Source organism: Equus asinus, chromosome 20 (genome assembly GCF_041296235.1).
Source record: "Equus asinus isolate D_3611 breed Donkey chromosome 20, EquAss-T2T_v2, whole genome shotgun sequence".
Taxonomy (NCBI): domain Eukaryota; kingdom Metazoa; phylum Chordata; class Mammalia; order Perissodactyla; family Equidae; genus Equus; species Equus asinus.
In genome coordinates, this window is record NC_091809.1 from 70,440,320 (window position 1) to 70,458,263 (window position 17,944).

The following is a 17,944-nucleotide window of genomic DNA, read 5'->3' on the forward strand; positions in this document are numbered from 1 at the left end:
ATCACTTGATGTAGGATTTTCATCTTCCATCTTTCCCTTTCTAGGGAAATCTCAAAATCAACACTATAAAATAAAATTATACTATAGTTATTTTAAATGTCAAAGTGATGAAATTTTCTTAGGCTGTGAATCTGGAAATCAATCTATTTCTTGTCTTTTGTTGACATCATCCATTAATATTTTCTGTCTTGTTATGTTAGGTGCATTTGGGGAAACTTTATCAATGCTGGAATAATTGTTTATATTAACTCTTTCATTTATTTATTCATTCATTCACTTTATATTTATTGTCTATTTTGTTCTAAGGACTGCATTGGAGAAGTGGGAATATAGCAGTAAATAAGACAAATACAGTCCTTACTCTCTTATAATTTTCAGTCTAGTAGTAATAAGTATCTACCAATTTGATGAAAGTTTGTTGAATATTATGATGAGATAGTACAATACGTACAGAGAATGTGTAATCAGAGGAACTAACCTGGTCTATGGAGTCAGGGAAGAGTTCCATGAAAAACTGTTGTTTGGGCTGAGATGTGATGAATGACTAGGGTTCAGAGAAATGATAAATCTGTCAGACACTTGGATCTACCCACCTAGGTCAGACTTGAAAAGAAAGCTAAGCACCATTTCTGTCATTTAACTAAGCTGAGATATACACCACTTTATTCTACCCACAGTCTGGGTCAAATATGCAAGTCAAATGCATCGCTTACAAAGTGAGTGAACATTATGCTAAGTGGAAAAAAAAAAACAGACACAAAAACCCACACATTGTGTGATTCCATTTATATGAAATGTATATAATAATAACTAAGATAAATCCATAAAGACTGAAAGATTAAGAGTTAGGGATAGGGGAGCGTGAATGGGGAGTAAATGTTAATGGGTATTGGTTTCTTGGGGGTGGTAATGGAAGTATACTGGAATTCAATAGTTATGATATGCACAACTCTTTGGATCTTACTAAAAACCACCGAATGATATACTTTAAAGAGGTGACTTTTATGGTATGTACCTTCTTTCTTAATAAAATTGTTACTAAAAAAAGAAGAAAAAGCCATTCATTATATTCTAGGAAATGCTCCATAATAAACAATTTTTATTAAAAGAAAGTTTAGTAAACAAATTTATACATTCAACATGGTTACATCATTTCATAAACATACAATAATTATGTTCCCTTAAGTTACAATGTACTCCAAAACGGTCTGGTTGCCTCATGTGAAAAGGTTTCAGGACAGGAGTTTCCTCACACATACAAGTTCATCAGATAAATGGTCGTGAAATCTGACTTAGTGGGAACCAAAGCAAAGGAAAGGCTTCAGAGGGGAAGAGAAGGAGGAAGGGAGGAAGCTATATATGAGGGAACCGTTGCAAACATCATAGAAACTCACAGTGCCATTGTCATAATCCAGAAACACTCCAATCCTACCCAGAGGCCTTTTCACATACTGAATTAACAGCGGTGAGTTGGTAGAGAGACTGTAATGATTGTTCATCTTGAAAGAAAATAGAAGAAATGTTTCCTCAGCGTCAATAATATTGCTATCGCTTGTCAAGGAATCTTTACAGACTCCCAGAATCCAACTTGAGGAGTGTGTCACATCCACCTCCCAGTAATGCCTCCCAGAGGTGAAGGCCTGAGCTCCCCATGCCGCAAAACTCTCCGCCCTCTGGGGCTCTCTGGACCCGCCATGATGGTCGTCTCCAAAAATCGCATCCTCAGAAAGGCTCATATAGTGACTGGTCCTTTCCTGATTCAGAACGTTGTCCACTACAGAAAGAGGCAAAAATCAGGTGAGCGAATGGGATTTCCTTGTCCAGAGAGGCAGAGGCTATCTACACAATGAGTCTTTATTTGCCCCTCCTCCAATAAAGTTAAAAAGAGTTCATACTGCCTCATCTCTGAAGTGCAAGGGTTATTACTAACCCCAACAGCACACAAAATTCCTTCAAATCATACAGAAAAAGAAAAAAAAATCCAAACATATCATGAACTGTTTAAAGCAGTGATTTCATGTCAATCTCTGGATAGTTTATTTCAAGACCTGCCTAAAACTTTTCTTTAATGTAGAAGACTTTTCTCATGTTGTTTGTCTTAATAAATAGACAGCACTTGGCTATTATTTGCGTATTTATTGGCTTATAAGCTGTACCTGTTACATTTTCAAATGTCAAAAAATTTGATGGAAATCCTCATATGCATAGTTTAGAAGTTTCTTAAAAGACTGTTCCGGCTTTATATTATCTGTTCAGATCCCAGATTCAGTCTAATCCCAGTTTCAGCCCTTTCCTGTCTAGACTCTCTCTCCAGTATGGGCCTAATGTGATTGGGCCATGTTCACAAATCCTTGCCTTTCAGTTGTTTTGAGATTGATCTAATAGCCTTAAAATCATTCTGCTTATGACAATTTTGGTCTTTTTTGTCAAAACTTTCTGATTTTTTAAAATAAATATTCTAAACGTACTTGTAATAAACTTTCCAAAGTGGAGTAAACTGAATAAACATACAATATTGATTACTGCTCTGACAACTAAAGATTCTGTCTCTTCAGAAGCACCAGACCAACCTGATTGCTCTTCTCTTGCTCTGCCTGAGTCAGATGTAACTAAAAATACGTATCTTACTTTGCATTTTCAGTAAACTCTAAGTGGCGAAGTTCAGTCTTGATCATTGTAATATGACTCTACAGGGAGAAAAATGGAAAGTCATGTACTACTTTCATGTCAGAAAAAAAAGATTAAAGTGGAAGAAGTCTGATTCTCAAGAACCACTTAAGAAATTGAGGCCTGATTGCCACAGGGCTGACTCTCACCTCTGAAGCTGTTCAGCATGTCTAGGATTCCAGTGATGCGCAATGAAGTGAGTTCTGGGTTCACGGGTTGAGGCTTTTGCATCTGCGCCAATTCAGTCCTACAAAGAATGGCATCAGTTACACTTCCAGGCCAAAGATTAATCACACAACCGTTACAAAAGAGGCGGTTTTTAATTCAAGGTATTTGATCAGAATTCTCCCATTTTTGGTTAATTGGGTATACATTATGTTCTACAGTCTTGGGGATATAAGAAATGTTACCTTACTTTTTTCCTGAATTTAAATAATATCAAATTCCAACTTCCCATTCTTCTCAAATATTATTCCATCACTAAAATTATTAAGGATCATTCCCTCCCTCTACTCCACTTCAGGTAATGCAAAGATCCTTGGTATCTTAGAGAGAGCAGAAAATTCAGGCAAAACCTTTGGGACTTCAGTCCGCAACAGTCACTAATGATACACTCAGTGTCTAAAAAGGAAGAGTCCACTGAACCAGATAGCTTTGCTCTTTTCTGCCAAGCAAGAGAATTCAATTCTAGCCTGGCAGCCCTGCTCCTGGGGGTCTAACTTCCCAGCAGTCACCAGGAAGCCATTCCTTCTGAGGTCCTGCCTAGAGTTGGGGCATGCCATGATGGAACAGGCTGTGTTATGGCTACTCCTGGGAACAAAATCACATCTCACTTTTCCCATTTTTACTGAATCTCCCTCTTTCTCATCTTTTACACCTTATAACTCTCCAGGTAGATGCCTCCTCTGTGATACCTTAGAAAAACCCCTTCAGTAAGGTTTATTTGTGGTGAGACTAGAGGGGACAGGAGGGAGTGGGTGAAACAAAACCCAGAATGTCAGATGGTATATTTGAATCCAGCCACATAAGAAGGAAGCTTCTGAGACCAAAGATGAGAAGGCCTTGGGGCCTCTTTTGAAACAAAATTGAAAATAGCCACAGAGGATGATGATGTTAATATCTCAAAACATACGTTCACTTCACCAACAAGAGAACAACTTTCTCAGAAATCAGAAATCGTTACTGTAAACTCACCTTTCCAGTACATTTCCTACGTCCTGCAAGGAAAAAACATAAAGATAATATTAATGGTGATAGTTCTGAACTTTTGCATCTTCTCCAGTATTCTTGTTTGTTTTTTAATAATATCCTTTTTCTTATTCCCCTCTAAGGAACAATCAGAGGCTATCTTAATAACAGAACCTAAACTAAAACAGAATGCATCAAGGAAGAAAGGAGAGCAGGAAGAGGCTGTGTAGCGATGCAACAAGATCTAGGCTTCCAATGTCACTCATTGCCCAGTCTTATTCCCAAGGAGAGATCTGACCATTTATGATAACAATTAAAGCAAAACAGAGAACTGTATGAAAAAATAACTATAGCGTACATGCAAATTGATTACCAGATTCTACAAATTTTGCCTGGGCAAGGTGCAAAACCTCAGCATCGTCAGCAAGTTGATTTTGTTTGAGATAACTCAGAATGGCAATGGATGAGGAGAACACAAATTGAGAATTACCCCAACAAAGTTAACCTTCCTCTGGTCACAGAGTTTTGCTGATTTGGGATAATCTGTCTGTGTGGATTGTACTCCTGATTATACTGAAATAATTTTGTCCTATGCTAGCTACCAAAAAGTAAAAGTCTCCCAGAGATTACCAACATATGAGGAAATAAGTGATTGGACAAACGTAATGATAGGAGTCAAGGAGCATTATCACTTAGCTGAGGGGAATGGTGTATGCAGGTAACATTTCAATGTCACGGCAACATTGTCCAGAAAAGGATTCCTGTCTCTGAGGATGGATCCTTCCTTCTCACCTGGAGCAGCTCCACGTTAGGCTTGTGGCACGTCTCAGTCAGGTCTCTGTACATTTCTTTCAGGCGTTCTTTCTCTTGGGTTATTCTGAGTTCACTTTCCTTGAGTTGCTGGAAAATCTCCTCTGCTTCTTTCTCCAGTGTGTCCAGATGGAGTTGCTCCTCCTCATGGAGAAATAGATGCATCTTATGATATTGAACTTTGATCATCGCTTTCCTTAAGGCTACATAGACCTGCAGAGATAGCGGATTAAAAAGATTACATATCCACACTCTCAACAGAAATCTTCAAACTTCAAATATTATTTCCTTAGCATCATCAGGAAAGTACTTGGTAAACTTTCTGCCTCACACCTCAAAGCTTCTTGAATATCTGCTAGTCCTTTCTGCCCGTCCTTTCTCTATGTACCCAACCTCTTTGCCTGTTTAAATCAAGCCCTCTAAAGGGTCTCAGACTCTCTCCTTGTCATGCTCCATCAACTATTTCCTCTCTTACCTGAATCTTCTTTCTCTCTTGCTCCTTTGCCTGATTTTTCTACATATTTAAAAATATTTAGGTGTACACCATATTATACAAATTTTTTTAAGTTTTCTATCTTTCCTCTAGGTACACTCTATTCCTCTCCTCTCCTTCACAGCCAAACTTAGTGCAGTGTTGTCTCACACTCAGTATCTGAGAAGGTTTATCCAAACCTTCAAAGTTGGATTAAGACTTTCATACCCTGGATAGCTGATATATTAGCATTCTTTGTACCAGCTTGTATTGACCGGTATATTTGTGATTACTGACATATCATTTAAAATCACTATTTTTTCCTGGGAAGAAACCACTATCCTTTAACTGGTAACTTGAACTTAGCTAAAAGTCTAAGCCACCATTGTGTCAATCGGCATGAAAACAGAACATTTTCATTCTTACCTCTAATATCTGGGTTTTGCTAGCTTCTTGATTCAGATTGTTTTGCATTTCTTGAGTCATTTTCCATAAAGAGCCCATTCTCTTTAGAAGTTTCTCCTGCAAAATAACCGTGAGCTTTAGCAACATAGATGATGACATTGAACACTTCATCTCTTTATTTACAGAAAAAGGTAGCAGCTGACAAAACAACAATCTTGAGTTAGAATGGGATGGTCAGGTTTTTTCACCTTAATCTAATTTGATTCTAATATTTGGCATATCAGAGGTAACAGAAACATACAATAGAGAGTTGGTGTTACACTACACATAATATATTCCACTTCCTGAGAAATTGGCATTCAGATTTTTACATAACCTGACTGAAGGTGTCAAGCTTGCATCAGAAGCCAATGTTCCTGGTGCTAGCCACTTGCCTCACAATTGCACCAATTCCACACATTTCGACAATGTTCCTACGGAAACTCCCTTGGTAAAGGCTCAGCACAGCTATCATTATAGTGTCAAAACTGGTAAACAACATTGAAAGGATATACTTATGTCTTGGGATTTACAGTGAAAAATCACCACCTCCACCATCTCTGTTGGCATCAATTTCATTATCATCATCTTCATCTTTCTCTCTAATTTAGAAGCCTCTAGATTCCAAATTACTTTAGAGGCATCACCTACCCTGTATTCCTCAGCAGCCCATTGTACTGGACTGTGGCTGTGAGGCTCATGCTCTGGGGCTTCAGAGCACGACCCACAGAGCAGGTTCTTGTCAACCTCACAGAAGAGCCCCTTTGCTTCTCTGTGCGCCACACATATCTGCTCCTCAGAGCTGTTGACGTGGGCAGCTTGGGACTGTCTGGCAAGGGAAGCCAGCCTCTTGAGTACAATATTGGTTCTGAACTCTGGCATCTCTGATATTCCCCTGCACTCAGGGCAGCACAGTGGAGTTTGGGCTTCCTCCCAGCAGAGGCACAAGCAGGGACTGCAAAAGCTGTGCCCACAGTCTATGGTGACGGGGTCTACGAAGTAGTTCAAACAGATGGAGCAGATGAGTTCATTCTGGAAGGCTTGCAAGGTGTCTGAATCCATGTTTCTAAAAATTGAAAATTAAATTAATTAAAAAAGAAGAGAGAGAAAGTCATTCTTCTGCCCTAAAGAGGAAAAGAAAAAAGCACCTTTGGACAAAGTCTTGTCTGCTTGAACCCCAGCTAGTCTCCTTGTTCACTTACCCCGGGTACAAACCTAGACATGGTGAATATAGACAGGTTGGGTTTATGCTACGGTACAAAGGTAGGAGAAAATGAGACAAGAGATTCATCGCCATCCTTTTTGTTTAAAATAAACAATTTTGTCAATCATATCTAAATTACTTGGACAAGCTTAAAGGCTGGAGCAGAGGTTAAAAGTTAAGACAATTCTAGAGTTTCTTTTTATTCTTTTATTAGCTGATTGGTCCAGAAGCCCATACAGAATCTCAATCTCTCTCTCTCTCCGTGACTCCATGCCTGTAACACACACATGCATATACTTGGTCTCTATGGTAACGGTCTGGGCATCCTGACTCCAAACTGACAGAGGTACTTAATTCTAAAGACAAATAAAATTGATTAGGTTTAATCTAAGCTTGTTTAACTTAATCAGTATTGGCTTAAACTTTGAACTCCTGCAACTTTAAACAGTTGAATTTCTGCTTCTATGGTTAATAACAAAACTCCTGCTTTAATGAAATAAAATGTAAAAATTTTTTGTTATTCCTAGTTCAGGAAAATGATTTTTTCCAGAGACAGTTCAGACCATGAGAACAGCTTCACACTTTGAGCTAGTGAATGCTCACGCTACAGTGATAATTAGCAACAATTAATCAGTTGTTTATTAAAACAAAAAAAATGAGAATATACACTGGGACTTCCTGTCTACACTGGAAAAGCAAAGGATGCAGTTAATGGGAGCATAACTGATTCATCTTTACTTCTGATATTTCCCCATGATGACCAATGCCATTCTTGGGCATCTTTACCAGTTGGTTGGATCTATTTTGAACACTTTTCAAATCTGACCTGCAGACTGAAGGCTTTTTTAAAGAGATAGCAAATAGGATCTTTACAACAAGGTTTTTCTAATTAATTAACACATTTAACTTCTTTGTTGATGTGTATAGAGACTATCACATGAATACATTATGTTGAACATTTTAGGTGCTGTCTTGGTTCCACAATTGCATAAAACTGCAGAAATCTCTTTTAAGACCTAAAAGACCTAGTTACACATAAGGTGACAGAATAATAATAATCAAATGACGTAATGTAATAAATATCAATATATTACAAATATTCTAGTTACAGATATTTTAAATATTGATGTCGTTTTAAATTACCAGGAAAGCTACTTGTTTGCTTGGATGAGGCCCAAGCAGGCCAAGGGGTAAAGTGTATAAGAGAAGGTAGGCATGAAGATATTTGCTATAATTCCATACTCACTGGAGTCTTCTATGAGTGGTCACACCTCTGGAAGGACTGGAAGATCTGTGGATCTCAGAGTCAGTGGGAATTCTGTGCCCTCTGAAGCCTGGCAGCTACAAATTCAGTCTACCCTGGAGAAGAAGTAGTCCCTGGACAAATGAGCTTTTTTAAATGATTAGACTCACCTAAGGCCACACCTCCTTCTTGCGATTGGCTACTATCTCCAAAAGGAAGAGGAAATGGCTGATTAGGTTACACAGAAAGGTATAAAAATGGCTGATTAGGTTTATAGCGTATAGAAAACACTTGGGGGTCACACTCTGACAGAACTTAGACTTGTTTTGGGGTAAGATGCAGGAAAGTAGACCTTGCACAAGTTAATCAAAAAGACATTTTAACTGAAGCAATTACTATTTGTTTGTTTGTTTGTTTATTTTTGTTTTTTGAGGAAGATTAGCCCTGAGCTAACTACTGCCAATCCTCCTCTTTTTGTTGAGGAAGACTGGCCCTGAGCTAGCATCCATGCCCATCTTCCTCTTCTTTATACGTGGGACACCTACCACAGCACGGCTTGCCAAGTGGTGACATGTCCGCACCCAGGATCCGAACTGGCGAACCCCAGCTGCTGAGAAGCCAAACATGCAAACTTAACTGCTGTGCCACTGGGCCGGCCCCTGAAGCAATTAGTTTTTTAAATGTTTTTCATTCTACAAGCATTAATCTAACAATTTTTAAAATTTCTTTTCTTATTCTACTTTTTAAATTTATAATTGCTAATTAAGTCTCTAGCCATTGTTTATCTGGTAATGTCCAAAAATAAAACATTAAATGGAATACCCAATGAATCTGCACCGTGTAACTTTCTCACTAAAAAATGTGCACCTAGACACTCAATTGTGTTTTTAAACAATTGTATATATAACAAATGGTGAAATAACCAATGCTAGTTTTTTTCTTGCCTTCAATATTTTATGACTTTTGTAATGTCTTCTTTATGTAAAAATAAAGTCTGTTTTTTAGACTCATATATCTTGGGGAATAATTTTAAACCAAATACTTTATATATATATGTGTACACATATAAAATATATATCAATGTATGTATTTATGTTAATATGATACAGTGTAAGGGTAGGGCCAGTTTTCCTCAGCAAAATAAGGAGGATTGGCAGCAGTTAGCTCAGGGCTAATCTTCCTCAAGAAATAAATAAATAAATAAATAAATTCAGCCCTACCCTTAAACCATGCCTGCAGCTCTTTACTGCCCATGGGTCCTGTCCCCATGCTATTCTCTGAATAAAAGAGCACTACTGCTAGATCTTGAGAGTCCAAGAAATCTTTCTTTCAACTCCTTGACTCACCAAGCCCGAATCATCATGATGACACTTTTAGTGGAAAAGTTGTCGAAGTTAGCCAGGCTAATTGCTCTATAAGACAGGACTCACTGACGGCTGTAAACTGGCATCCTAATGACCACCAGTGAGGGTCTTTATTTTCTGGATAACGTGGAGGACTGTGTTTTACTTTTCAGCTCTTTTGTAGAATTTCCAAAGACCAGACACTTTTCTTAAGATACTGTACTACACTCTTAACAGAAGATTAGATTAGCATAGCTGTAAACACAAGTTCAAATCATTTAGATTGGATTTACATAATTGCCTAATCTGTTTAAGGAACCACCTGTGACTACCTGCTGGCCATAGTTAATTAGATCAGTTTGTCTAAGGCCATTATCTGAGGTTAGCCCACACAAGGTGACTTCATGTTTTCCTTTCAATGACCCTTCATTCTAAACCTTAAATATATTAACTACAATAGGACATTTTGCATGAGTGTTTTTTAAAATACACTTTACTTTTTAGAGCAGTTTGATGTTCACAGCAAAATTAAGGGGAAGTTACAGAGATTTCCAGCATACCCCTGTCCCCATGCATGCGTAGCCTACCCCTGTATCAACTTCCCAACCAGAGAGGTATATTTGTTATAATTGTTGAACCTACAATGACACATTATCACCCAGAGTCCATAGTTTACCTTAGAGTTTACTCTTGGTGTTGTACATTCTGTGATTTGGATAAATTTATAATGAAATGTATTTATCATTATAATCATACAGATAAGTACCATACAGAGTAGTTTCACTGCCCTAAAAATCCTCTGTGTTCCACCTGAATACTCTATGCTGATTGTTGATGAAAATAATCCATAACCAATCTGTAAATGAAAATTTGGGTGAGTTTATTCTGAGCCTGAGGACCACGGCCCGGGGCCTTTCTTCCTGAAGGAAGAAAGGGCACTGAAGAAGTGGGGTGCACAGAGTGGTTATATACCCCCAAACAAGGTGTTTCACATATGATTGAAATGTCCTTCCCACAATAGTCACAAGATTGCCCTGTCTGCACACTGCTTGATGGACACAGCACGCAGTGGGTCTGCTATCTTGGTGGGTGTAGCAGGAGGCAAGTCTATTGTCTCGAGCTGGGTGGTCACAGGTGAGCGCAGCAATCAGTTTCTAGCCTAAGGAAAGATGCTTAATCCTTAAGGAGACGCCAACGTTGGGAGGGGGAGGGAAGTTGCACCTTTATCTCAAGGGCCTTTGCTCTTGCCATAGGGAATCTCTAAAGCAGATATACAATGCATGCTCAAGGGCCATGGTCAGGCCCTTTTGGAAAGACAAGGTCAGGCTGAATTAGGTTTATACCAAAAGGCTTCCTCATATTCTCCAATATATCCTATTGCTTGCCGTTTTTATTTGTCACTGATCATGAATATTTTTTTAAGTGGAGAACTTTTTTTTATAAGGCAATGAAAAATATTTTCTGATGTAAACAAAAAACTGAATTCTGTCAGAAAATTGTGCTTTAGATTGAGAAGTTTATAAACACTTGGTTTGTATATGTTTTATTATAAAGAACTGCTTTTTCTGTTTGTGAACTTTTTTAAAGTTAAAAATATTTCACAAAACAAAGAAGAGTTTGAAAGACGATGCACTGAGTTATGGGTACAAAACCGTAAAAAGGCTTCGTATCACTAGGTCAGTATTCTAAAGCACAAATTAATCATGGTGACTTAGAAAAAAATCCCAAATCACCAAGCACAGTGAATTTATAGGTCTAAAGTTTGTAGGGGGTTAACGAACTTCTCGAAAGCACTGTCTAACCCTCCTATAACTATGAAACGCAAGAACCACCAAGAACCTTTCAAAACTGATGAGTCAGACTGAGAGGCATCTACTTAGCATAGGGGTCCTTTCAACTCTGGCTCCATACATTATAGAGATTAACTTTTCTCTGTGATCTGCTCCTCACATCCTCATAATTTACTCTCATTTAACAATCTTTTCACCTCTGCATCTAAACTTGCCACTATATTGCTCTGTTTTTGTGCTTTTCCTGAGCAATAGATTTATTTTTATCTTAAGACTGCGGCTGAACTTCAAGAAGGGTAAAGGTTTTAACAGTAGGAATTTTCGTAATGTACTTCTTTGTGGCTTGTTTTCGTTTTTGTGTCCTTATCCTTATTGCTTTTGTTTTTTTTTTCCCTAACCTGAACGCACACACACACACAAGTGAGGTAGGTGGAGATCAATTATTAATTTTCAACTTATTCATTTAAAAGAACCTCTAAGTTAGTTATGAAAACACTTTGTTGCATTCATTGTAAATATTTTTTCCAGTACACTGTTTTCATTTTGTTTGTAGATCATTTACTTTGTGATTTTTCTAATTTTTAGGTTTAGTAGGTCCTAATTTATCTGGACTTATTAAACCACACCCTCATTGCCTTCTGATTTTATGGTTGTATTCTTCATATTCCACTCTTCATTTCATCTGGAATTTATTTTGGCATTTAAATATATTTTGGGTTGAACAGAAATTGAATTGAATTGAAATTATTTGATTACATTATAAATATTTTATATTTATTTGATTAAAACAAATATATTTTTGTATTCAACATAAATTAGATTTTAATGATACACAGACAGACCTTCAAAGGGGAGTGGAAAAATCAAGTCCTAGAAAAATACACATGGTATAATTTTATTTACAAAAATTTCGAAAAATACACAAAGCCAAAAACATTTCAGGGATAAGCCATGGGTGGTAAAATTATAAATAACAGAAAAAATTACCATAAAATTCAAGACAGTGAGGATTTCTGGAAGAAGAGGAAGACACATGGTCAGCATTACATGGGGGACCCAAAGATACCGGTAAAGATCCTTTATTAATCTGGTTATTGGGGGAGGGTTACAAATGTTCATTTCTTTATTACAGATGGTCCCCGACTTACGATAATTCAACTTACAATTTTTCAACTTTATGATGGTGTGAAAGCAATATGGATCCAATAGAAACTATATTTCAAATTTTGAATTTTGATCTTTTCCCAGCCTAGTGATCTGTGGTCCGATACTCTCTCGTGTGCTGGACAGTGGCAGTGAGCCCAGTCAGCCACAGCTCACAAGGGTAAATGACTGATACACTCCCAATCATTCTGTTTGTCACTTTCAGTACAGTATTCAATAAATTACATGAGATATTCAACACTTCATTAACAGGCTTTGTGTTAGATGATTTTGCCCAACTGTAGGCTAATGTAAGTGTTCTGAGCATATTTCAGGTAGGCAAGGCTAAGCTAAAATGTTCGGTAGCTTAGGTGTATTAAATGCATTTTTCACTCAACGATATTTTCAATTTACGATGGGATTATCAGAACATAATCCCAATATAAGTCTAGGTAGAACTATATTTTTCACTGTACATATATGTTATATATATCTTTTGGTATAAATGAAATATTTGCTAATTTTTAAGAGTAATTATTTCTTATGGTAGAGAGTGACTACATTTACTTGCAGTGTGATTAGACCAGAATTGGCCAACTAGTGTGCTAAGATAGTGATCCTGTCAGCCCTGGGTCGCTAGGTAGGGCCTAAGGCCTCTAGTTAGGAGCAGCCCTGTGCATTTTCCCGTGTGTTCTATAACAAACTAACGTTTTCATGTGTGCATGACATGTTTTGGGGTAGTGCTGAATTAGACTTGATTCTCTTACAATGCCACATAAGAATTTTAAAATATTAGGCTGGTCTCCTTAATTTTAACACTGAGTTTAACTTCAGAATAAGCTTCTATAATAAGAGAATAAAAATCATCCGTCTGTCTTTTTTGATTCATAAGAAGAAAAAAGAATGCTAAGATATACATATACATACATACAACTTTATTTTTTAGCTTATCAATACATCCATCACGATTCTTTCTGAGTGATATACCACACCAATTCAATACAAGGTCTTGGAAGAACTCGGTTAGGCTACTTCTCTCAGAGTCCCTGCTGCAGCCTGCACGGTGAAGGCTGCAATCGAAATCTGTCTCTTCACTTCTTCCCAGGCCTTGGAAGGATCCAATTTGCTTTCAATATCAAACAGAGCATCATAGATCCCTGGGAATGACTCCCCTGCATACTTGTTGTGGCTGCTTGGAGCATAGATGATATGCCTGTTGATAAAGATAGTTTGCTGTCTATTAGTTGCCCAAATGATATATACAAAAGAAAAACAGGAGCACTCTACAGTTCTTGGATTGCATAAGTCTAATTTTATGATTTGAATAAGCCACTTGTCAACTAAACTCCCAAGTTCAATCATCTTCAAAAACTACTCTATGAAATATGTGTCAAGTGATTATATTTTGACTTTAAACGGATGACTTAAAGTGATTCAGAGCAACAAAAATAACAATAGCCACAACAACTTGTCGCCACTAGGGATCATGCTTGGTATTAAAGAATGCAAGTGTAAATTTTCTAATCCTTAAAAGTAAACTCTACACAGTTGATATTAGCATTTCAAGGAGGAGGGAATAGAGGCCTGGGAGATTCAGTGATCAGTCTGAATGCACATGGCGAAGAAGTGCTGACTTTTCAATATACCACTATCCCTGGGGATGCAGCACAACTGTGACTATTAAAGTCCTGTTTGTCACCAGCCAACCTACTATTGTGTTTTTTCTCCTATTTAAAAAAGAAGTCATGGGACTGGCCTCGTGGCCTAATGGTTAAGTTTGATGTGTTCCACTTTGGTGGCCTGGGTTCAGTTCCCCATCAAGGACCTACACCACTTGTCAGTGGCCAGGACCCAAGTACAAAATGGAGGAAGATTGGCACAGATGTTAGCTCAGGGCGAATCCCCCTCAGCAAAAAAAACCAAAAGAAGTCATGTTAGAATGCCTAGCTTAAAGCATAAAGAATCATTAAAAACAATTTTGTGATGTTCAGCATGCCCCAGGCAGAAGGTGCTGTTTTATTGAAAGTTCTAAACCTGTTCATGTAATAGCCCTGGAAGGAAAGGACAGGTGCAAAGTAAAGAGATAAAGAAAGAGGACAGTCATGCTGCCATGAGCAAATCAGTCACGGTTTGGATGATGCCCTCACTCCCAATTCCCATCCTTTGATAATCCCCAAATAGAAAGATGGAGCCACTGCTGGCTGGTCAATGATCTATTTCATTCTGCAGTTCTTAGTAAGCTCAACCTGGGAACAGCTGGTGTTTATCAGAAATAATTACAATTGTCAAAAATTAGAAGAAAACCTAAATGTTAACAGTAGTGGAATGAGTAAATAAATATTATTATATATTATACATATTGTATTTAATATACATATATTTATTATGTCTTATGTATATACATAAACACCAATATATTTAACATGAAAGAGGGGCTAAAATTATATATACCAAAATATAAACGTGATTTTATATCTGACTGATAGAATTGGGGAAGATTTTTATTTTCTACTTGTGACTTCCTGGCTCTTCTAAATTTCCTACAAGGAACATGTATTCTCTTATAATCAGAAATTAAAAAAAGATACTAAAAAGAAAGATAGGCAGCAGTCATATTACATTATAGGAAGAAATAATATATTTATCATTTACTACGTATATTTTGAAATTTTCTATCTGCTTGCTAAAACCCAAGTATATTTTTTCCACAGTACAAAAAATTTAAAAAAATGATATTATAATAAAGAGTCCTATTTTTTTCCTTACCTATAGAAAGGCCTGTCTGGTAATCCTAGAGGATCAATAAATGCTCGTTCCAGAAACATCAGTTGATCATTCATAATTCTCAATAACATTGGGCTAAAAAAGGAAATGAATACAGTTGTCACTTCATGAAAACATGTACACTACTCAGCAAATTAAAAATTCAGCACAGGGGGCCGGCCCCATGGTCAAGTGGTTAAGTCCACGAGCTCTGCTTCGGTGGCCCAGGGTTCGGATCCTGGGCGTGGACATGGCACCGCTCATTAGGCCATGTTGAGGCAGCGTCCCACATGCCACAACTAGAAGGACCCACAACTAAAATACACAACTATGTACTGGGGGATTTGGGGAGAAGAAGGAAAAATAAAAAATTTTTTAAAAAAAGTATCTCTTCCTCAGATTTCAAAGTTTTGGTTGAGAAATTCATCATCCAGTTTAATTTACGTTAGCTAGAATTTACCATTATCATGTGCAATGTGCTGTTCTAGGTGTTTTGGGATTTGAAAACATAATTTAGAGACACAAACTGTACCTTAACTATCATTTAGAGAGGATATGACAAATACGGAAAGACTCAAGGAAGTGAAAGCCCAGTGTCCTAGAAAACCACACCAAGCCATGAGGCAGTTTGCCAGAGGGAGGAAACATCATTTTTTTAAGGATAGAAAATCAGCTTCATAGATTATATGGTGTTTGGGATCTCCTTAAAATTTATTTATTGCTGTTGAATTTTTTTACCCACTTAAAAAGTTTGGAAAGGATTGTAACGTGTAAGAAAAGAAATCTCCATATTCACCTCAGGATAACCTAATTATTATGCTAACTGGTTTATTGTAAGTTTTTCTCTATTCTATGTTCAATAAAATGTAATCAAACTATATTTACAATTTTATATCCTTTTTGTTTACTTCACATTTTATTGTAGATACTATATTTTCTTTATAATCATCAATTTTAATGCTTAAAAGTGTTCAAATTTGTGGCTATCAACTATTTTAGTAATTTTTCTCTTCAGAGGTATTAAGATTGTTTTGAATTATTTGATATAATTCATATCTTTCTCTGAAAAGCCTTTTTTTTTCCTTCCAAACTTGAGACTCTTTCATGAAGAAAAAAATTCAAGAAATGGAAATACTATGGCAAAGTGTAAGAACTCAGATGGCTTTTGAAAACTTGAGCAATATGTATTTATGCTTTTCAAAAGGTTAAAACAATTCACAATGCCATCAGAAAAACATGAGACCATCTACTTCAGTGTACTGCCTGCAGCAACGTGTACAACCAGGTTTTAAATCATTACTAACTTGATATTGTTGACACAAATAATCCATAATCAATCTATGAATCAAAATCGGGGTGAGTTTATTATGAGCCAAACCTGAGGACTAGCCTGGGGCCTTCCTTCTCCGAGGAAGGAAGGGCACCAAAGAAGTGGGGTGTACAGAGTGGTTACATATGGTCTTGGAACAAGGCGCATACATCACATCTGATTGGAATGTCCCTTGTACAACTGTCACAAGATGCTTAGCTGGCACAGCAGATCAGTGGGCAGCAGGTCAGTGGTCACAAGGTAAGCACAGCAGGCTGGTAATTAATCCTTAATTTCCAGGAAGGCATGTTTATCCTTAAAGAAATGCTGACATGGGCGGAAGTTACATCCCTACCTTTAAAGGCATAATTCTTGTGGTTGGGACATTGTAAATGTTAAAGCAGATGTACAATCTTGCTCAACAGGCCAGGACAGGCCCTTTTAGAAAAACAAGGTCAGGCTGAATTAGTTTTAAACCAAATGGCTTCACCATGTATACTCCAATATACCTTATTGCTTTTCACTTATTTACCAGTATGAAAATACTTTAACATTATTTTCATTTGTAGTTTTGAATTAGTGAATCTGAATGTTTTTTCTATCTCTTTCTGTACAGGTGGTATCTTCCTTTTGAATTCTTTATCTTGTCCACTGCCAATATTTCCAACTTCGTTCTTTTGGATTTTCTCATCAATTTTCAAAAAATATTTCTATAATGTTTATATTACCACTTGCCCATATTTTTCTGGAAAAGATGTTTCCCAGTCTTTAATCTTTGGTTTTGATTATTAGTTTGCATATTATTAACAACTTTAATACTCTCATAATGATTGCATTATCATTTCCCTGTTGCTTCTAAACTTGGAATCTCACTTCCAAGAGATTCCAATTTTTTTATTGAAGAATTCTTCCACACTTGTTGCTTACATTTGCATATAATGTGAAGTGAGATTCTGAATTCATTTTATCAGTTGCTAAAAGAGCTTCTACAATATTATTGTTGAATACCTTTTTTTCCCCATTGATTTTTTTTTTAAAGATTTTATTTTTCCTTTTTCACCCCAAAGCCCCCAGGTACATAGTTGCGTATTTTCAGTTATGGGTCCTTCTAGTTGTAGCATGTGGGATGCCTCCTCAGCATGGCTTGAAGAGCTGTGCCATGTCTAGACCCAGGATTCGAAGAACCCCTGGGCCGCTGAAAGGGAGCATGCGAACTTAACCACTTGGCCATGGGGCCGGCCCCCTCCTCATTGATTTTTGATGTATCCATCATTACGAATACATCCCTATCTCCTGAATTAGGCAACATCCCATCGAGCAAGTAGAAGGGCCTCTACTGATGATGGAAGGTTTTTATAGGAAGAAGGGTGGGGCAAGGGAGCTATTAGAAGAGAAAGGATTATTTTTAGGCCAGGACTTCTCCTAGAAAGGTAGGGGTCTTTATCATGCAGACTGTTTTTCTTCTTCCGGGGCATGGAGAGGGCCCATGTGACAGATCACCTTACTGGTGCTTGACCAGAAAATTCCAGACTGGTCCATTGAGACATTTCTAGAAGTTGAAACTGCCG

The 17,944-nt window shown here is 37.2% G+C and overlaps 2 protein-coding genes across 3 annotated transcripts in view; both read right to left on the minus strand.

The window, feature by feature from the left end:
* Positions 1–1,292: 1,292 nt before the first annotated feature.
* Positions 1,293–6,643, minus strand: LOC106822675 (tripartite motif-containing protein 64-like). The gene is made up of 6 exons (XM_044753817.2): positions 6,233–6,643; positions 5,564–5,659; positions 4,648–4,878; positions 3,862–3,884; positions 2,817–2,914; positions 1,293–1,774 (listed from the first exon to the last, which is right to left on the minus strand). Exons 1-6 carry the CDS (start codon positions 6,641–6,643, stop codon positions 1,293–1,295), a joined length of 1,341 nt encoding a protein of 446 aa, XP_044609752.1.
* A 5,393-nt stretch (positions 6,644–12,036) lies between these two features.
* Positions 12,037–17,944, minus strand: part of FOLH1 (folate hydrolase 1) — a 52,628-nt gene continuing 46,720 nt past the window's right edge. For both annotated transcript variants that reach the window (XM_014827956.3, XM_070490465.1), the window contains exons 18-19: positions 15,071–15,163; positions 12,037–13,517 (exon numbers count right to left, since the gene is read on the minus strand). In XM_014827956.3, the coding sequence (XP_014683442.3) occupies positions 13,328–13,517; positions 15,071–15,163 (283 nt within the window). In that variant the 3' untranslated portion in view covers positions 12,037–13,327. The remainder of the gene's footprint in view (positions 13,518–15,070; positions 15,164–17,944) is intronic.